Here is a 22,872-nt window from a genome sequence, read left to right as displayed (position 1 = left end):
TTTCCACAATCCTCAAGAAAATGTGTTCCATCAATTTTACAGAAGACAAAGGTGAAAGCTACTGTGCAAGACAGCAGAGAAAACAGTGAAATTCAGGAATATGAACAGTAGAAGAAAAAGTAGTACCACAGGAAAGGCCTTTCAAAACTTTGCAAACATGTTTCTCTATAAACATGTTAATGGGAAGATAGTTTCACTGTCATAAAAACTAACTCTTTTTGCAGATGCAAAACAGTCAAGCAGTTGCTGTTGTGGGTGCAGAAAGCAAGCCAAATGTGTTGATTTCCACTAAGCTCTGCAGGTAGATCGAAAGATTCCTGCCATCAACACCCACCCTGACCTCTCCCAGTACAACTGATTTCTAAATCCTACCGTATACCTTTTTGCTCTTCTGCAGGCACATTCTAATTGCTTAGTTATTCAGAGGGAGCACACAGTTTAAAGGATAAAATGGAAGGTACCTAGGCAGTGAGATTAAATCACAGTGCTGGTTGAATAACCTTAAGATGAAATAACTTTGAAAGTTTTGTAAGTATGGTCTTGAATGACAGTGAGCTTTAAATACAAAGGCTGTAACAAGTCAGATATATCTATTTTTAAAGCATCAAACCAACTCCAAAACTAGGTTTCTTACAAATAGGGCACAAAAATGAGATGGAACTTTACTAACTGTCATCCATCATGTGATACAGATTTTTTTAAGCATTTGTTTTTTCCAAATACTACCTAAAATATGCTTCAGGATAAAAAAAAAAATGATTCAGTAGTTAACTGAAAATACTATGAGATATATCAGAGGGGTCTGATCAGATTTATCTTACCACAAGATGAACAGCATCCTCATTTTGTGCCTGTTCATTTTCCTTTACACCTAGAACAATCTGAAGTACTGAAATTGGTTAATATAAAACTGATATGTAGTACTGCCTTAACCTCAGCAACATCTGTAAAATGGCTTGTTAGTAGACACAAATACTCATTTTAAAACAGATACAGGTCGTTAACCACCCTCATTTGCAAATGCACAGAGGCTGCACTTAATGCCAACACTTTCTGCTAAAATACCCAGTTTTCATAAATCAAGTACTCTAACTGCTTCAACTCAACAAAAAAGCCACAAAAAGTGAACAGGCAACTCAACAAGTATTTCTAAATCAAATTAAATCAAACTGAACATGAAAAACATAAGCTTGAATTCTGAACACAGCTTTAAGAACCATAATAAAAGCTGAGGCTCTGCACAGAATATTTAAAAGTTTGAAGTTCTAGTTGATTAGTAATTTTATCTTAATTTTGACAAAACCATTTTTCTTTCTAAGACACCACAGACAAATTAAGTTCAAACACAGTCACAGTTTTGATGTAAAAATCTGCTTGTAATTAACCAGGCAAAAGTACCAGGGCAGAGGGATTAGTTATTCAATTTCCTAACTCTCACAAAAAAGCGCCAACATTCAATATTGCAAATTTCACTTGTTAAAAATTTTTAACATTCAAATGAGCATTTCATTTTAGCAAATGAAACCATTACATGTACAATCTAATTCAGCATTAACCAAATGGTGATGTGACAATTTTAAAATCAGACCTTGGGATACTTAGCAAAAATGCACACACATAAATTTCGCCAGTCTCTGAATATTTTGTTTCACAGCCTTAAAATGTTCATCTTGCATCTTCTGCTTTCAGAGAAGTTGTATTAGTGTGGATCCCTCAGGAGGAACGCATTTAATATAAAGAAGTTTACTCTTGCATTTTATTCGAAACATGGAGTACCACTTGCATGAAAATTAAAAAAATTCTATATAAGTAGGAGAAGACTGAGCTGAAGGGTCACGGTAGACAAGTAAAATCCTACATAGGCTGATACCTGTTTCTTCTTCAAATGGCGAAGTGGTGAAGCAGCAGTATTCAAGAGCATGACTAAGCCCTGAACATGAGTTTTGGCAGCAAGAACAGAGCAATGGGTGTAGCTGGAATCAGGAGAAGTATTATATTTAATGATTTGTTGTTTTTTTGGGTTGGAGGGAAGGAGAAAGCAGAGGAAGAACAAGGATGGGAAGGAAGAACAAGACACAAAAACAAATTGTGTCAAGTTACTCAGGAACTGACAGTGTGCATTCAGCGTCTCAAACTGGTGAGGCCAGACTCAGCACTTGCTATGCCAGAGCCAGAACACATCAGTGGCACACCAGCAAGGACTACTGGGTTTGGCGAGGAAATACAGGGCATGTACAAAGTTAAAAAAGGGGAGATGACAAAACTTAGCCCAAAGCTTGGTGCAAATACATAGCTCTTTTGCAAGTCTGGCCTACATTTGGGGTATAGCAATGGATTCCTATGCCAAGCCCTGTTGCGTGTGTGTGTTGTCCGTTTCCCATTCACATACTTCTACACAGATTCATATCAATCTAAGCAAAATACTACCATGCTTTCCTCCAACTTCTCATGACCAATAATTCTGTGGTCTGCATGTACAGACTTTGAGACTTTGACAAAGAAGCAAGCAGGCTGTTTGCTGTCAAGGACTATATCCTAGCCCAGATTACCTAGTGAAGATGGTAAATTTGTTTATTCACAGCTATTCCTAATGACTTGATCAAGAATTGAGGCAAGCGTGTGCACGATGAAGAGGTATTGAAGCTAAAATTAGGAGGACAACATTAATACCATAGGCAATGTATTCATTTATTCATAGTTGTGATCAACAGATATCAGCTGTTAATACTTAAAAAACTAATTAACAGATTACATGTAAAGCTAATAAAGGCAGAGTAAACAACATCAGCTTTACAACTCAAACTTTCAGGCTATAAATAAAAGCTCTAAATCAGTAAAAAGAGAATTGGGTAAAACTACCAATGTGTACATGGCTTTGGAGTTTATATTGTTTCCTCTCCATTGAGGCATTTTTAGCTTGGAAGGGAAGAGGACATATGCATGCATGCACACACACACTACATTTTTTTTTTTTAACCTTCATTTTAATCGAAATGCACTGGGGGAAAAAAAAAAAAATCATTCTTAAAACAAGGGTCTTGTTTAAGCAAGCAAATATTGCAGTATTGTTGCTGTGTCCAAAAACTGCACTAAGTGAACCTTCTGAAACAATAACGTTTACAGAACTTAGTATTTAATTTACAAATAAAGCAAACAAACTTAAGTGAGAAGAAAATTCTATCAGTCAAATGCCCTTACCTATGGAGGAATAAAGCCATTCCTTTACTTGACTTGAATGTTTTGCTCATCCTCAATAGAAATACCAATAAAAGGTCTGAGGTAATACCTTGATTTTAAATAAATGACAAAGTATAGCCAAAAATGTAAAGGGAATATGTAAGCATGAAAAAAGCTACAAATGTATCTGTGTACAGCATTAATGAATTCTACACAAGTAATAGAGAACAGGGGAAATCTATCTAAGAAAAAAATATTACTTAACAGTGAAGCCCCCACAGCACATCGTTAGAAACACCAATATGCAGTCAAGTCTTCTCTCCAAAAGCAGAAGCAGCAACTGTCCACCCTACAAATCACGAACCCAGTGCATATTACTAATTTGTATTGTTCTTACACTGACCTCCTCTTTCCTCATTTTTTTTCAGAGGGAAAGGAGAGTACAAGAATGTGAGTATCAAAATCCCTCCTCTATTTTAAGACAGGATTTAACTTTCACAGTGAAAAGGATTAAGCATCTCAATAGAGACTGTGGTGACAAATTGCTCCTTCTCTGTTGCTTTACAATGCAAGAGATCTTGCACAAAATGTTAAATATAGAAATAAGGTGGCATAAAATGGAACTTTATCACCCACTAAAACTCTGATTCACTTGGAACTCAGATACAGCTCCAAGCAGTGATGCAGAGAATCACTCAGTATAATATTACAGGATCAAAATCCCCACTCTTTGTGGCCAAGGGAATTGTTCACAAGCAACTCAGCAAGGACAGTTACTGTTTTAAGACTTCTACCTGAGCATCAGAGAGCACTTTCATATTACAGGTAAACTCTCAAGATTGTCCCCATTGTATCAGAAGCAACACAGAAGAAACTCAAGACGACAAAAAAAAAAACCAAGACAGTGTAATTACTCCATGCACTTAACAGAATGATTGCTATACTAGAGACATGATGAATGCAGTTTTCGAAAAGAATGAAGCCTTCCCACCACTTTGCTCTGCCTGAGCTATGCAAAAAGTTAAGTAAGCATACTTGATTTACCTTTCTAGAGAAACTGATCCAACCGAAACAGTCTCCTCCTTTCCACTGGGTGTGGTTTTTCCAAAAGGGAGACAAACCTCTCAATCTCAAAATTTCCTGCAAATGTTGACTGCCACTGACATTCTTTCAATTCTCTAATCCATACCACTCACTCCAAGCAGTCGCTTCCTCTTCCTGGGAAGTTAAATGAGAGGAAGCTCGATGTAAGTGAGAAGCGCATGCCAGTGTTCCCATCACAGCCTAGCACAGCTGGGCATTTCAAGCACATTCTGGAAATGTATGGCCTTAATATATCCTTGTCACATATGAGCCAAACTCTACATCAAGAGGTTATTTTAATGCTAACGCAGATTTCTATCCAGGAAAAGCGGAAAGCGTGGAACCAGGTTCCGCAGTTCAGAACTCCTCCTGTGGTTGAAACAGAGACAAAACTCACGATAATGTATAAATAACCATGAACTCACTATGTCTCAATAGCAAGATAAACAGCACTGGAAGAAACTGATAGCTGAGTGGTTGCCATCAGAAACAGGAGTATAGCCTTAGGGAAACTATAATTACAAATAGGCAGTTCAAGAGAAGTCATGGATGAAGACACATGGAAAGCCCTTCAGAAGTTAGTGCTGAACATGGATAGTAATCAGCCTGGGACATCTTAGTCTGAAGTCAATGATTAATATTCTTTTATGCCTGAAAATGCCCTAAGCCATTCACATTTGAAGCTCTACCTACACTCTTCATGTTCACAGATTAAAAAGACCACCCAACTTTCAGCCTGACCTACTGCAGACAGAAAAATGTAACTTAGGTTAAACTTATTTGTATCAGCATATGCTACCTGTACTTACAACAGCATTCTTGTATACATAAACACTGTATCAATATATTCACACATAATAATTATGCAAAAGTAACAAGGTTTGCCCCAGATCAACCTAACAAACATTTTTCAAAGACAGGAGTGAAAATACAGGATGTTGCAAAATAAGCTCTTTAACTGTCTTAGCTAAACAAACAGGCTTGAGGCAGCTTCCTTAGTGCCTCTGCTGCCAGAGCCTCCTAAACAAATAAAAGGTAATGTGCATTTATTAATAACTACCACACACAGAAGAGAAATTTAATAGAAAGGTGATTAAAGATGCAATTCGATACACCTATTTTTCACGTCTTCAAATAATTGCAATTTTTGTTTTTGTTTTTCCAAAATCTCTTACTGCTACCGTTTCCAATATCTATACTGGAAGAGCAACTCATTTTAAAGGACGGTTTCACCAAATATTGCTTCCAAAATGGCCTCAGTATCTTTTAAGGTGCTACTCATTTAATAAAATAAGACGCTACAGATTAAACATGTTACATGTAAGGACAGGAAGGAAAACAAAAAATGAAAACCCCAGTCTTCCTTTACACTAAGTTCATAAAAATTAACAGAAGAGATTTTGGTACACACACGCAACATTTGTCAATTTGCATCTTCACACAAGCAAGATTACATCCCCTTCAGGGAGTAACAGAGTCTGCAGTCAGGAGAAGCACGAGCATTTAAACACACATTTTGCCTAAATCCAGCGATATAGCAAAAAACCCTAAGTATCTGCAACAGCACAAATGAATATGTTCTTACAAACTCTTTGATAAAAAAAAAAAAAAAAAAAAAAAAAAATCACAAAAAAACCCCACCAACCCACAAAACCTAAATAATCTCAAACATTCAGAAACAATCAAACCCACAAGTTACAGCTGGCTGGTAGTATATTGTGCTTTCCACAAAACCAAATTCTGCAAATTGACCCCTGAAAGCCAGGAAAGGAAGAGCTGAGGAGCCCCATCAGAAATACTTCAAACGCCCATGACTACACACATCCACACTGAACTATGCTGAAACGAGCAGCTTACATCTGACCTAGAGTCAAGCTCTTGGGCAGAGCACCACGTGTGCACCATTTCCAGCCACTACCTTCTGCACATGCAGTCCAAGAACTCCATCCAACTTCTACTAAACCCACAACCTTCACCTATCGCCCATCTTACTGTTGACAGTCCTGTGATAAGGCTAGATGTACACTCTTGCCCTGAGAAAATTTAGAATGAAAGGTCATCATCAGCACTAAGATTTCCAAGTGTTTATGAAAAGAAAAAAAAAAAAAAAAAAAAAAAGACTTGATGAGGCAAGAGCTAAAAGCAAACAGAAATGATGCATTAAGTTCTCCTCTGGCCACACAGTCGACCCTCATCTGTTTTGAATTATGAACTCTTCAGGGCAGAGACCCACCACCTTCTTACATTTTATATAACAGTGCCATGCATATCTATAGTGCTACATAAATTATATGTTCCTTGGAACAATGTCCTGGCTTTGTCTGAGAAGGGCTTTGCTTGCCTATGAGGCGTGAACCAGATGTTATGGAACTCAATGGAAAAATTCCACCATCAACTGAAAATGGGCTTTGAATCAAGAACAAGTAATAACTTCGTATTATGTATTACTCTCACGGAATAAATTAGGACAATAATATGTAGAGCAAGGTCCACAAGGATCTTTTACATAAATAGTATGTAACACAACAACAAACCAGTCCACATTTATTTAAGACTACCTGTCACTGAACAGCAGATCGGAGAGCTCTAGAGAGAAAGCTATGCCATTACTTACGTGTTTCTTGCTAAATTATTAGCAGCTCCCAGTGGTTTTGAAAAATCCAAATTAGACTATGATAGGTTTCCCCCCCTTTGAAGCAGTACTAAAACTTGGAAATACTAGAAGAGAGTATGATAAAGTCTTCAGCTTTTTTTAAAGTGCCACTACCAAAAAATGTTTACCTACTATTCACTTTAAATCAGAAGCAGAGGAAGGGGCACATCACCACTTGATTTTCCACGCCATGCCAGGGCAGAAAGATTAGCTTAATTTGTCCCTTGTAACCAAGAACCGGGGCTTATTCTGTAACTCCACCGGCAACTGCAGAACATGTGCTTGTTTCTGCTAAAAATGCTCAGTGAAATAATGCAGTTTGATATTTAAATTTTTATTATTAAACTTCATAAGTTAAAAGTTGATAGGACCAATTCATGTGCACTGAGAGTCTGCTTGATTAAGAAAATTCAAGAAAGTAATACTGCTTGTCCACATGTTTGAAGACCAGTAAAAGACTGTTTAGCACCAAAAGCTTGTATTAACTCAGCTTTCTTTAAAAGCATGACAGATTCATTAGAGCACGCTATATGTAGCCTAAGAACCCAGGCTGAGTCCCTGACTTTGAGCCCAGCTCAGGGAGCATATGAGCAACTTCTGTTCCTCCCGAGGACAGCTAATACAGAACTGAGGGCTGTCCCCCATTGACCAGCCACCAAGCGAGACCCAGCAGCCACTTACTGAGCCATTGGCCAGAAGTCAGCATTGTCTCACTCCCCTCAGCACCCGTCTCCTCTCATCTGCCTTTTGGTCTGCACGTCGTGACACAGGGAATGACCTTCTTGAATCTTTGCCTTGTTACTTCTGGCATTTCAGCATTCATATGAAAACTTCTTTCACCTCGCATAGCCCTTCCACGCAACAATAATTTCAGCACACTGAGGGCAGAATTTGGCACAAAATACTATACATGGTATTATTTATGCAAATTACACCCTCAGTTCTTCATGTGCCTTTTAAATGGTGCACTTCCCCTCCCTGTTCCACACAAAAGCCTGCCAACACCACTGTGAAGAGAGTCTCATTTTCAAAACCATTTAAAAAAATGCATATCCTATAGCTTCGAATTCATATTGTCTCTGAAAGTATCTTGCTGCCTTAGTTTGCAATGTGTTTCTAAAGCTACAAATCACCTTCTTCCTCACTACACAACCTGAAACACATGAAAAGAGTCTTGATTTTACCTCCAGAAACTCTGCCTTATCCTTTTCACATGCAAAAGGAAAACGCTTAACCCTGATAAAAGGAAATCGCACAGACAGAGACAGTGAGTAAGCTATGAGCAACTGTCCAAAAATTTTTTTTTTTACAGAAGAAAACTCTCAAAGAAGATAGTTTCCATCTGTTTTTATTAGCTATAGTATCGTGTGTATGTACTTAGAAACTTCAGTGATCTGACCTATAGAGTTGATGGGACTGTAAGAAGAATGCCGGTCAAAATGAAGCAGCTTTAAACCTATTGCAGCATTCACACCATGGCTATATAATAATTATGCACACATATGACAACACATTAATGCCAAATTAGCCACTACATCTGTTATCAACATGGATAAGTAGAGTACTCCTATTCACATACTTCAAGTTCTAACACATTTGGCTTTATTAAATTCAAAACAGTATTTTTTCCTATTATATTACTAACTATATAATTGTAAGGTACATCATATCTACATTAAATAATCAAGTCTTCAAATACACCTGTCATATACCCTACTTGATCCTACACAGAGGAAATACTTTATCTACTGCTTCAAGAATTATGAGCAGATTTATACAAGTGTGAGAAAATACTGTGTTGTAAAATGAGTCACGTGTAGAGTGAAGTATACATTACTATGGCTTAGCTCTGTTGGAGCAAGTAAAAAATCCCATGCATTTTAATAAAATCCTAAGGAAGAACTATTGACACATTCTTCTCTGTACACATTAATATTAGAGAGTTAAGCACAAGCACCACGTTCAGAAAAGTAACTCTCATCAGTCAAGAGCAACATAATCTGAAGACTCCCATAAAATACTTCCCCAAACGTTTTGGCAGTAAACGTATTCCTCCCCAACAGCCCTCAAAGCATCTGACAGCTACGTGCAGGATAAAGTATTCTTTCACATCTAAAAAGAGACCTTTTAGAAGTACCACTTACAGACATGAAGAAAACATGGAAAACACAGCAAAATATCTGTTTAATGGACAACCAGTCAAACATGAGTTTCAAGGTATTTCAGTATGGAGCATGAAAATTTACACTGTCTTCTGTATAGTACAGAAAGACAAAACAGCTCATAATTTTTATTAGCATACTGCATGCAGATCTTCATTAACATAACTCATAAATAACATTTTTACACATAATTCTTGGAAAAAAATGTTTTGCAAAAGTAATTTCTAAGTCATTACTCTTGACCATGTTTCCCTTTGTAGTTTAGTTGCTGCAGGACTATTTTTTCCAGCCCTTCCGTGCCTCCGTCTAACCACAAACTTTACTGAATCACTCTGTGGATTGTGCATTTCTTTCTTAAAAGGCCTTTGCATTTCTCAACCAAATATTTATGCTTTCAACGATATCACAATAAGTTTCACATCAGTTTTTTAATAACAGGATGCAGCATTTATCTAAAAAACCTTAAGACCGCCTCACAACATCTTCTTAGATGAGCCCCCTGCTATTAAGCAAAATAAACTTTCATAATGCATATTTTGGCATTTTCAGTTGAAGAATAATTAAGTTGTTGGGCATGAATGAGAGCAGCATACACCAAAGAACATATTTCTCACATTCCATGCTCAACTGATGGCTAGCAGACACATTAAATGACAAAAGCACTTTTAAAAATTTGATCAATACAGTGGAAACTGCACATTTAATTGGTTGACCTCATGAATGAGCAATGGGCATATTTTTTCCTCTAATCAAGTGATGTTATAACATTAAAATATCTTTCTTACCTTCTGAAAAAAGTCTTCCCCACTTTTCCCTTTGCCCTCTGCAGCAGCTGTAAATGAAAAGTAGGATCTAGTTACTAAATACATAGGAGAAAATTTACAGGTTTACACATAGAAACTATCAATGAGGACATGCTACTGTGAAATTATAACTTGCAGTAATTTTCTCATACAATAAACATTTGTCAACAACTGACTAATACCTGAAGAGCCTTCTGCAAGTCAGCTGGTAAGGATGGAGTTCAACCAGATGTTTGTATTTGCATACTAGAGCTATAATATATTGATATATATTTTAGTTACAAAGTAAATATGGTCATGTAAGACTAAAGATATATTCACACTGCATACTTTGCAACGTAATTCTACCAACAGGAGGATCAAAAGAAAGCCAGGAGTACACAAATCTACTATATCAAGATTAAAAGTTAGAATCAAAACAAGAATAAGCATTACGGTAAGCCAGCATAATGTTAAAAATATTTTTCCTCTATTATGCTATTTTTTCATATTGAGGTGAAATATAGAGCTACTGCTATGTGGTTTATTGAGCCTGAGAAAGCACCACAAATCTAAACACTTATTAGTGCTGTTAAATACTCCTTTATCAACTGCTTGTTATCCAGTGAAATTTTGCAACAGGTACTTTTTCCACCAGCCAATGTTTATGAGCTACTCCATTCAAAGCAGATGAAAACCAAGAGGCAGCCCTAGATACTTCCACTGGAAATGGTGCCTTTGTACAAGCCAGAGGCATGAGCACGTTTGAAAATTTGAGAGCAATGTTCCAGGAAGATGACTCGAAGCTAAAAGTGGCACTAAACATGGCTACTGGTAGGGCCTGGCAACTATGGGAAGCAGGGAAAACTGAATAGATCTACACCCTCTCAGCCTAAGAAATCCAAGTCTGAAAGGTGAGTATCTTGACTTTATGAAGAGAAACACCTTCAGAAATCACTCTTCACACCAATCCTATTTGGGGAAGAGACAACGGAGATCGTTAGCCTCCTCCTCCCATCCAACAGACCCCTCCTGCAGAGCCAGCTGACTCTGTACAAGGGGCTCAGCGCTGGGGGGCCCTGGACCTCAGCTTCAGGGAGGGCGAGCAGGGAGAACAGGCATCGCCAGAGGAACACGTGCCAGCACACGGAAATGCTCCCTGTGCTCTAGGCCTGTACTGGTCACTCTGGGACATTTGTATTTACATAAAAGGAAACACTGAGAAAAAGGAAGCGTGAATAATAACTAAATACACATAGGCTGTAAACGAAGTAGGGGGCCTTCAGAGTGCTTTTCAAAAACATTGCAGACGACACCACAATGGCAGAACAAAACACCATTGTAGAACACAGCTTGGAAACTTAGAAGAAGCGATCATATAATTCAGTTATTTCAAGAGCAAGACCTGGATTAGGGCCTGGATCCTCCCACATGTATTTCAAACCCATAACTGTGTATTTAATTTACATTTAAAATGATACAACTGCATATAGCTTATGTTGTAGCTTATCTGTGTTGCAACCCGAGACCTAGCAACCAAGTCAAAACACAGCAGGTCAAGCTAATTATGAAAAGGATAATTTTCTTTTCCCTAGAGAAAGGGATGCCTCCAAATAGAGCTCCAAATGCAAAAAAAAATTTCCTGAATGTTACTGGATTGCTGAAGAAATGCATTGTTAGTGTGATTTCTCTGTATTTCTCATGTACAACACAACCTCTAGCTCACCCCATCACCCTGGCTTCAAAACTCTTTTTCAGGCACTTAGTTTTCCCCACTCTTCCAATGACACAAGCAATCCCAAACTCTTAAGTTAACATTAATTCAGTTAACGCAAGCCCAAGTGGATACAGGCTAGAGGCACGAGGCTACTTTTTCTACCTCAGAGGAAGCAATGCCACTACATGTGAAATAGGCTTCTCCAAATATCAGTAACAACACTTAAATACCGTGGAGAAAGTGTACACTACAGGGTTTTATCTAATACAGTTCAGAAGCTGACGTTATTTAACTCCAGTGCAGTCAGAGCAGAGGCAGCGAATGAAGCCTGTCAAGCTGTCACCTTGCTGCAGAGCAATTCCAGACTCCCCAATTTCACAGGTCTGGGAAGCAAGCAAAGCCCTCCTCACTCACCCTCAAAACCTGCAAGTGCCTGCAAGAGCAGAGTAAAACAGTGCGAGTTTCACCAGAACAAGGTTTTCCGGAAGCAGAGGAAACAAGTGGGGAAGATTTAATTTGTTCAGATTTACAAGCTACAGATACTAGCAGAAAAACACAACTTTCTTTTGACAGCAGCCACTTCATAGATGCATGTTGATTTACAATTTTTCCATTAACTCGGGAATAGCTATGAAACACTTTTGGGAAATGAGTACCACCGCACTATTTCAAGTGAAACATGGGACCAACGTGCTTTTAATCAGAGGGTACAGGAGAAACTGGTGATGAGAACATGACAGATGTGAGGCTGAAGCTGCAGTTCTGAGAAAAGACAGATCTTGTTCCAGCTGCAAACACATGATTTCTAAAGTGAATACAAACACGAGATGGCTTAGATAATAGCAGTGATGCTCTGCAGGGCATTTAAGCAGAATGCTGACAAAGCAAATTCCAAGCTTTTTATCACAGGTTTATTTTTAAGCTGAATCATTCTGGTGACGTGATTTACATCTTGGCCCCAACAACAACTGTATGGCACAACAAACGGACTCCAACAAGCATGGCTGAAGTAAGGAAGAAAAGGGCATGAGAACATCCTAAACTGGATTCCCATAAAAAAAACATCATAGAGAATAGTGAAGCTGGAGCAAGTAGCACTTTAGAAACACCTTTAGTTAATAATCAGTGGTTTTAGCTGTTATGCCATACTATGAAGATATGGTGTTTCACTACAGCTTTTCAGCACATAGGATGTTTCAGAATAACCCATTTGTCAGGTCTCATGATAGGCAGGGAAGACTGTATGGTGTTTTTTGGAAAAGACACTGAAGTTTAAGGTCTCTACACCTTAAAGCAGTTGTTCAAACGATTAAAAACATACTGCAATGTATTAGTATTTTGTCACTTTGTCTCCATGATGCAGCACTATTTAATCCATGAAGAAGTATGCCTCTGATCATTTTTCATATGAAACAATTTTTGTATCTTAAGGTGATCTAGTCACTACCATCTCCATTATGCACTGAATAAAAAATAAGATGCTCAGAATCGTGGCTTAAAGTACAGGGTTACACTTAGGATAATAGCTTCCACTATAAAAGAAAAAAATGCCTACAAATTTGAAGATAAGCTATGTGAAGCAGTGTATTGCATTTCCTTTTAGGTTAGCTTTTCTCCAGCTATTTCCTGCTCTTGCCCTCCCTCCTCTTGATTTAACTCTTTGTACCAATTATACTGGCTTACTCTTATTTTACTTAATTTCCTGAAATTTGCATTCTTATTTCTATGAGGAGAAATAGCAGTTAGGAAAAATTAAATTTCATCAGTAGAACTTTGGGATGCTACCCACAATTGCACACTTTTAAGTCTATGTTTATGTTCAAACTAAGTACCTACATTTAACAAAGTTTCCAATATCTGTGTGAAACATTTAGTATTCACATGAAATTATCTTGAAGCCGTTCTTCCTCTCCAAAGCAGGCAAAGACAGTTCTAGCACTTCTGAAAACAGTAAGAGTAGCCAAACACAAGGGAAATTTATCCATTTCTTTCATAATTGAAAGGCTAAACAGATTTTGTTCAAACAAGAAGACAAAGCCAGCATGTTTTGTGGGTAAATGAGCACGACAAGCATTCCAAAGTTATGAAATTTATTCAGAAGTCATTAAAAGTGGAAACCATTTACAGTGTTCAGTACAAGGTGCTGCAACTTAGTAAGTCATTGAGATTTACCTCAAATCAGATAAACTGAGATAAAAACAAATGTTAATTTGTTTTTAAGAAAAAAGTCTGCTAGGTCACTGTGTCCTAAGCTCAACTTCTTCCTAAACAAATCAAGAGTATTAACCCCGACCCTCCAAAACAAACCTCATTCTAGAAATACCATATTGAGAAGCTCCCAAACTTTACACCTGACAGATGTACCCTGGCAGATTATTTTAGTCATCTTACTAATAGTAATTAAAATTTTAATATGAAACCGAGCTTTCTTCAAAACCAGTAAATTTCCAAGTTCTGAAACACCCAAGAGAACAAGCCTTTTGCAGGAGGCAGAGGGAGCCGGCAGTGCCGTACCTGTGATGCATGGAAGGCACAACAGAGCCCATCTGATCACTGACTTGGAAACAAGCTTTCAGATTTTAATGGACCAAGCTTTCCATCTTCTGACTTTGAAACAGAGTTAATGATTTCAAAACACCATACCAGTAACACGCAACATTAAGAAGTGACACTAATGTCTACGCTTATTAAGTTACCATCATTAATCCCGATTTAGGAAACACTATGTCAGCAAGTGCAGTTCAGTTATTCAATGGCTTGCCAAATTCCACTTCAAATAATGATTAAAAAACACTTTTAGAGTGTTCTTCCTACAGATGCACGTCACTAGAGCCCTGCTATCCTCAACTGCTGTGAGAATGTCTTTAAGAGACAAGTCCAAGTACTTACTTGGGGAAGACAGACAGACTTTTCTTTTATAAGAAGGCTTTTGCCCACCAAAAGAAAAAGCCTTTGCTGCTCACTTCCACCTTGTGCTGATCTTCATTTGATGGCACAACTTTGTGCAGTCAATGTGGGGACCAGTCAAGCTTTATACTTGGTAGAAAATGCAGCATTTACGGTAATAGCCCCTTGGTCTTCCTCAGCTGGGCAGGGTGGACGGAAGGAGACCTTTGGGGCTCGCTTAGCTGGCGGCTCTGGTGTACACCCGCTGAAGGTGTTTGGGCAACCACAGGTTCAGGAAGCAGAGGCAGACAAAATGATCTTTTTGTACGTCTTCTCCAGAACCACAGGCTCCTCTGCCAGCAGGACCAGGCACCACAAACATGACCCAAGCAGGAAAAAAGCAGCTGACTTTCTAACAACACATTTTACAGCAGAAGTGCTACCAAGTCAATGAAAGTACTCCTGGAACTCAACTAAATGTGTACGATGACAACTGTTTATCAGCATCTCTAATGAGAAACAGGAAGGCACCAGTGCTCTGACACGGTTTCCAGACAAGCTCTGGGAAACCACCCCTTGTCACCTGCCTTTGGAGACCGCTCCACCCTTCTGCGAACAGCCCCCGGCCAAGAGCAGATATGACAGAAGCCACAAACTGAATGGTAATTAATGCAGTGTACTGACTTCTGACTGACAAATCTATTCATTTCTGCCAACCTCAGCTACTCAGGAAATACTGTGTTCTTAGAAACATTATTTATTTTATGGTATCGAATAATAATTTAACTGACCTTCACAAAAATCATGATTATTTTTACACAAAATGGTAACTTTGGTTTCAGAAATACAGACGAAAGACTATGTAAATGTGCATAATAAGCATTTTATATTTTAAGCTGTACTCTGTTTGTTATAATTTCTTCCATACCGTGAAATATTTTATATCAGGTTTTAGCTTTTCAAGATATATTGGATTGCACAAGTTCCATCCAATGCAAACATAAAACAGTTGAAACAGGTGTTAACTATTACGGTACCCATGAAGTACACCACTTGTCTACTTAATCACCAAATCATGAAAAAGCTAAATCGTAATTTCTTCTAAGTTCACATGGAAAAATGAATTTGAACTTTTACTTCAAATGTTATTTTAATTATGAAAAAAATTGTTACAATACAGGCCATATTTTACAGGAACTGAACTGAATACACTAAGTCTTATTTAAGTGTATTATTGTAACTGTGTTGCTCTTGCACATCAGCTTTGTGTCTCATTTTCTAAACTCTTGAAATTATTATTGAAAACACAATGTAATAGATGTTTGTGAATTTGCCTTTATGTTGGTTAGTATCAAAACTTCTTCTATCTGCACTGACAAACATTTATAAGAGAACACAAAAGCATGCTCTGATCTTCAGGTTTTAGCTATGACGAAACAAAACCAATCCTTGCATCAAAACACTTATTAACAGGAGAGATAACTAGATATTACTTTAATTTTGGCAAGACAAGTCAACTTAACAGGATTTCAAGAAGCTATAGAATAATACACCTGAAGGTAAGTAATCAATTATCCTTTACCTTTCCTATCCACTGAATGAGCAAGAATAAACAATCATGCTGAGATTGTCCTCATGTTAGATTTGGTTTTTCTGGAACTGCCACAGAAACATGCTAGCTATATAACTAGGATTTTTTTATTTATTATTATTTTCTAAATCAAAAAGACAGTTATTCATATTGAAAGCCCGAGCTATCTGTCAGAAGTTACCATGCTGGTTATCATACACAAAAAAACCCAACCCAGCCAAAAACTCTTTTCACTGAATCAGAAACCACCTGACAAAAAGATTATGTCTTCTGGTGCACAAAGTCAGACACTAACCCATACATCCTCTGAAAGCTTGCCTATATCAAGCCAAGATAAAGAATTCCACCCCCATAGGCCACAGAGTTGAGCCAAATTGCTGAAAATATGCTTTTAGGAACAAAATGATAGAGCACACATTGTTAAAAGAAAAAATCTGATCTTAAGTTGAATTTGTTGAAATCCAAACAAAACAATTTTCCATTTTTCTTGTAATTACAAAGCTAGTCTCGCTTCCAGTTTTCAGCTTAGAAACTAAGAAGTTAGATCGACAACGCAGCTAAAATAAAAGGGTCTGGCAAAAAAGTAACAAGGCCTAAACAAACAGGAATTCTGCATAACAATCTTCAGTATCACTTCTCATTTGGCTTTTCAATAACATAAGTTACATATTCTTCTCACTTTACTTATTATAACAACCTTCATGAAGTAACCTGTTATGCATATCATCAGTCTCAGTATTTTAGGGTCTCAACTGGCTTCATAAATATGACCAAGTTTTCCCACAGTCAACGAACGAGAATCAGTCATTCAGATTTTCTTAAATTCATATATAAAGCAAACTTCAGCTCTCAAGGATGCTCACCATAGACAGATCACAGTAAAGCTACAAAGTCAACTGGAAGTATCAGAACAGGGGGGTGAGCAAAGGGAGACAAACCCCAAAATACTCCAGAAGTTACTGGCACAATCAACAACCAATTAAACTAGCAAAAATGTACCTATCCATATACCATGCTGACAAATTTGTGAAGTCGGGACCTAGATGATATCTGTCATATTAAAAAAAACCACTCAATGTCTACACATTCTGTGACAAAAGGGCTCTTGGACTGAAGGTGAAAATAAGAGCGTCACATTTATTAAGAAGTTAGGGAAAAAATTGAAAACAATGCAGACAAAAAGACATCCATGATACAAACTTAAAACGTTTACATGGGAGCATTCTTCTTCTGGTAGAGCAGCCAAAGAAGAATTGGAAGAATTTCAGCATGCTCAGTAACTGACAATAAATAGACTGTTAAATATCTGGACATTTTTGGGTGGGTTCCACCGTATCTCCTTCTGTTAGGAGGAACTTGATACGCAAGCTACTAAACTATCCATAAAGAGGCCAGATGTGCTATAACTTCTGACAGACGTGACTAATTCCAGGGAAAAAAGCAGACTGCATATAGGCTACTTTTATCCTGCTGTTGAAATACAGCATCTACGAGCCCCCTGCAAGTCCAGCGTCTACGGCCTCTTCTCGGACTACTTACTAGCTGGATGAGGTTTCTTGGATCAAGGCTTGTGTCGCCTGAATGCGCGTGTAAATACAGACTGGTAAAATGTTCATATTCTTCCTTCTCCCCTTAAGTCCACATCTGCTCTTCAATACAGAATCACGAAGACTATACAGGCATATTCACATACTACTTACTTTCCAATAACCTTTTCTTCCCTGCATACTATATTAAAATTAAGATTGTTGGCAAATAACTAAAACCATCCTACAACCAAAATCCTTAGGTTCAGCCATCCATCATTTGCGATGAATAAAGACAACAATGCAGAGAAAAAGGGAAAGCTTAAAACAAGCTATGCTTACTTCCACTACCTCTGCACACATTGCCAAGAAAGAATGCAGGAAAAAAACGATATACACTCTAAAGACCAAAAAGACATTGATTTTGAACAAATATTCCTAGAGATCTGCTTCTAGTTTCCTTAAGGACTCCATGGATTTGGTGATTAATAGCATCACTTGGGGAAAAAAAAAAAGAAAAATCATTGATTTACACTGAAGGCTACTTGCCTTGTCAATTTTTCTCCCCCTACATCAATATTTTTAGAATTGCATAACTATAAGAGTCCTTCCAGAACCAATAATTTAATACATAACTGTAAATTTTAGATATATACCAACAGATTTTTCTAATTTTGTAAAACAAATTTATCTCTAGAGAAAAAGCTGTCTGCCAAGTCTCTGCACAGAGAAAGTCTGTTTATTTATTTATTTTTATAGCCAAGTCACAGCTTGAAAGCAGGCTGTGAAGATGGGGTTGTTTCAGGAGCCCCTTTTTGCTTGTTAGAAATCTCTTCTTTGAAAGGCACACATGGGTCTAGCTCATGTGCACAACCACAGGCGCTTCCTTACACGGTGGGGAGCGCAGTCAAGCGCATGGCACAAGATTGAGGGTTTTAATTAAGAGAATGAAGTGAATGCTTTGCTTCCTGCCAGTTATGAAGAGCTAAGCCCAGAAGACTGACTAGCTGTTAACACTGTGTTACCTGATTAAAGCTATTCTATTAGCTGCCTCAGACTGACACTTGCTCACCATTAAAAACCCAAACATGCTGTCATCTCTACTGCTTTGCTTCTCTTTCCTTGCATATGGAAATCCCAGTAACAAAACCTCTTCACAGCCTGATTAGGATTGCTATAGTAGAACTGCAGTCATATATAGGAAGAGGCCAAAAAGTAAAAATGATTACTGGCAGTCTATCCCACCACTGCGCAAGTCAATTCTTCTACTCTGTGCCTCAGCATACTGGGTAAAATATTGCTGGAAGTCTCCTACATCACCCTTCAGATGCATTCAAGCACTTCTGCTGCTTCCTACAGTTGATATGCCAGCTGATGTTTCTAGCTGAAGTTTTCAACTTCCTCCTCCTTCATTGAAACTCTTACCAACTTCTTTAGTTAGATGCTAGCATTTCTAGAGCCTGTTCTCACCTGTGTATTTCTCACTGTCAAATTCTAGGTTGAAATCAAAGCCTCTTTTCCCTTAGGATACTCAGTTGCTCAACCATGACCTGAAAAACCAAAGAGTAAAGACTCTCTTTGGAAGCCACTATGTATTCTACACTTTTCTTCAAAAAACCCTTCTGAGTTCTTGGCTTCAGTGACTAACAGGAATTAAATCAATGGCCCTGCTTCTGGGAGCAGCAGAGGGCTTGTTGGAAATTCCTTAGCTAAAAAAATTAAAAAAAAAGAAAAAAAAAACAGAACAGGAACAACTTCACCTCAGTGAAGTTTTTTTTTTCCTTAAAGCATAAGAAGTCTCAAGCTAATGCAAAGATTCCATTTCAAGTTCGTAAGCACTTTAAATGTATTGTAAAAGGTTAAAATTACAGGAGAATATCCATGCAGAAAGCGTAGCCTGCTTCCAGGCTCTAGGAAAGGAGATGAGAATTCAAAGGAAGAATTCAAGACAAGGCATCCCAAATAGAGGGCTGCTGGTCATAAAAGATAATTGATCTTTTTTGAAACAAGAAGAATAGTTGGCGCTTTACTGTAAGCATTCATAAATTAAATTTTAAAAGTTATAATTTTAATTATTTTTTTAACACCAGGACGTAAATAACACTATGTTCCAGATATACTATACAAAGTTAGAGAACATACTTGGTGTAGGGAAACTGATGTTTGCTTTGCAAAGGTTTCTTTCCAAGAACAGAGATCTAACTTTTGACAATTTTTCACCAAGAGTTCCCAGAGTACTATCATCAGATTTTTTAATAAGCAACATTTTTCTTCATTTTAATCAATGGATGAAGACAGCTTTTCAGCATCTAAATATTGTAATAGCCGAGTTTAACAACCTATTTCTAGTTTCTCGTAAGACAGAAACAATTTCTATCTGTGCTACTGATAATCACTTTTTAAAAAGGGAAACTCTTAAACACTGTCCATTACAACCAGACAGCTTTATTAAGATCCGTGGCTATTAGCATGAGTGAAACCTGATTAAAATGTTATATTAAGTACATTCATGCACTGTAGCTCACCTCAGTATTTCCCCACAGTTTTGAAAATATACTGGATATAGTACTCAAAAGGGAAGAGAATGATTCATTCTAGTGTTCATAAAACACTTCTGCTACCTAAATATTTAAGAATAAAGCATCCATGTCCTCAGTCTTCCTGCACTCCTTGGCCAAGCTGCCCTCCAGAAAGATGCAAAGGGGAGTCACATGCCACAAAGTGTCACTTCTACTGAGATGTGGAGAGGAAAGATGAGGTGGTTTGGCTTTTACTGTTTTATTGGAGGACTTGGTTAATTGTCTCCCTTCCTTCAAACAGGCCTTTTTTGCATTTTAATTTTTCAGGAAATTTGGGAAGCTGTGGTCAAAATGATAGGCTGGCCAGGAACAATTTTCACATTGTATTAATTTGTTCTAAACCCCTTGCAGGCACAAAACTGACAGCAGCCGCCAGCAGCCAGCCCTAAGGCCAGCGAGCGCTTCTCCCACATTAAACAGTCTAGATAGGATCATGGGTTGAGGGAATTGATGTTAAGAGAGGTAGTTTTGGGAGACAGCTAGAGAAGGGCTGCTCTGGTAGCTGTAGGAAAACCTCACCAGTATCCCATTGGACCCACTGCTGTTATAAAATACTTCTCATTACAGAAATGAGAAGCTATTTATGCCAGTAACCAACTTTTCCATTACTATATGCTTACTCCCTGACACCAGGGAAGAGATCAAAACAATGCGGTAGGGTTAAGCCATTCCAGCCACACTTTCATCTTGCCTACCTCAGCTGACCCCCTTATTGCTCTTGGTGTATGAGCTGACATGCACTTAACTCACACTGAATTTGGGGACAGTTGTTTACCTACGAAGATATTTAACGAGAGGAAAAGACAGAAAACAAGGGCACATCTTAGACTCTGGTGTTTTTCCTCCTCCCTGCAGCCTAGCCACTATAAATGCTCCAGAAGAGACAGGACAGCTGCCTTGAGGTGCCCCCATGCTGTCACACATCTGGAAATGAGTAAAAACATCCACATAACAGTAAAGATAAACAAAAGAAAAGCAAGTCTTGGAATTTTCTAAAAATCTCTGCATAGGGCTGGCTTCTTGAATCACTGGGTGCTGTGAAGGCTCAGGAAAAGCCCCCGAGTGCCTCAGGAGGCAGAACCTCTCTTGCTGCCAGTGTCTGACAGATCCAACTCTGCCCCCAAGCCGGAGCATCCATTTAACAGAATTTGCTGTTTACAGGGGGAAAGAATCATAATATCAGAAGTTCCTCAGGGGCTGACACAGGATAACTGCCAACTACAAAAGCTCTGCTCTCAGCAGATTGATGGCTGGGGATATTCTTTCTATTTGTTTAGCATTCAACTTTCTCTCAATGCATAACCACTTTTCTTGTCAGGTATGTGTACAGATACCATATGATTCATTACATGCGAGGGAAGAATGTAGCAAGGCTGTAAAAAGATTAGAAACAAAGGCTCTACAGATTTGGATAAAAATGTACACAATATTTTTCTGATGGCCCTGCTTGTTATGAGTCATTCACAGATGTGGAGTTACAGGAGAGAAGCCAAGATTAAGTCAAAGACAAAGCTTTATACAGGAAACCAGTTTAAGTCTGTTGCAATGCAGGTTACACACTGAGCTACAAGGAAAAAAAAAAAAGCCTTTTTCAAACAGTAACAAGACACTGCGTATCTGGAACCATTATGCTGAACAAAAGTCTGTAAATACACATGGACAGGGACAAAAAAACATTATTTGGAATTAAGGGGTGCCTTTCTCTTCTAAAAACCAACTTCACACTCTCCCGCTTCCTGGATGCCATTAGAGTATCTGGAAAACAAAACACAAACTGTCCCCTTTTTCTGTTCAAAAACCACCTACTTTTAATGTCTGTCACTTTACTAGAATAAAAAAAGGAAAAAAAAAACCAGAGAAAAACAGCCTCAGAGTTTTGAAAGGATTCACATCATGAATCCTTTTCTAGGCATGGGAGCTCCTGTTTCTGCACATCTGCACTGCTGGTAACACCTCCTATGAAAAAGGCCACACTCACAAATCCACACATCCAGGCTCCTTGGCATCAGTTTTCCCTTAACCAGAGCAATCTGAATGTCTGCCTTTCTCTATTTTGTGTTCATCAGTTTGAAAACTGATGGATCACCTCAGATGTAAATTCTTTCCCACATACCATTCACAGATCCTTTTATTCTTTATGCTTCACATCTCCAGTCTCTTTACAAAATATTTAGTACTCAGGTCCAGTGCTCAATTCCTACGGTAATAGCTGTAATTGGCATCATGAAAATAAGTTCTGTTAGTTACCCAATATATATATTACAAGCCTATAAGAGTTAATTTCATACAGAAGCATAAAATGCCTTCATCGATATTTTAAGTATTAATCAATTCCAATTTAGTCCTATTTTTAGTATACTCCAATTCTAGGAGGTAAGGGATGTGACTATAGAGGAATTCTAGAAGAGGGCTGTTAAATTTACAATAACTAATTTCCAGTTCAGGGCAAGATTGAGAGTCACTCCTCTAGATTAAATTTACAACGTGTTACACTACTGGCACTACTACTGAAGTAGTGACCACTTGATATTAACTGTTGCTTTGAGTATTTGCTAAAACTAAATCAGATCTTTTTTGTATCTTTTACTCCTCCTTCAGGAAAAAAAAAAAAATGAAGTCAAAGTTTACACGCAGAAAAATGTAAACCCACTTAGATACTTCACGAAAAGCATAACCGGGCTATAAACTAGTATAAGGCAGCAAAGGACAAAAAGTT

The 22,872-nt window shown here is 37.9% G+C and overlaps 1 protein-coding gene across 2 annotated transcripts in view; it reads right to left on the bottom strand.

The window, feature by feature from the left end:
* BICC1 (BicC family RNA binding protein 1) overlaps positions 1-22,872 on the bottom strand; it is a 109,325-nt gene that overhangs the window by 62,183 nt on the left and 24,270 nt on the right. For both annotated transcript variants that reach the window (XM_075423045.1, XM_075423046.1), the window contains exon 2: positions 9,861-9,907. In XM_075423045.1, coding sequence (XP_075279160.1) covers positions 9,861-9,907 — 47 coding nt within the window. The remainder of the gene's footprint in view (positions 1-9,860; positions 9,908-22,872) is intronic.

Source organism: Opisthocomus hoazin, chromosome 6, assembly GCF_030867145.1.
Source record: "Opisthocomus hoazin isolate bOpiHoa1 chromosome 6, bOpiHoa1.hap1, whole genome shotgun sequence".
In the NCBI taxonomy this organism is placed as follows: Eukaryota; Metazoa; Chordata; class Aves; order Opisthocomiformes; family Opisthocomidae; genus Opisthocomus; species Opisthocomus hoazin.
This window is presented reverse-complemented; position numbering and strand designations above follow the sequence as displayed.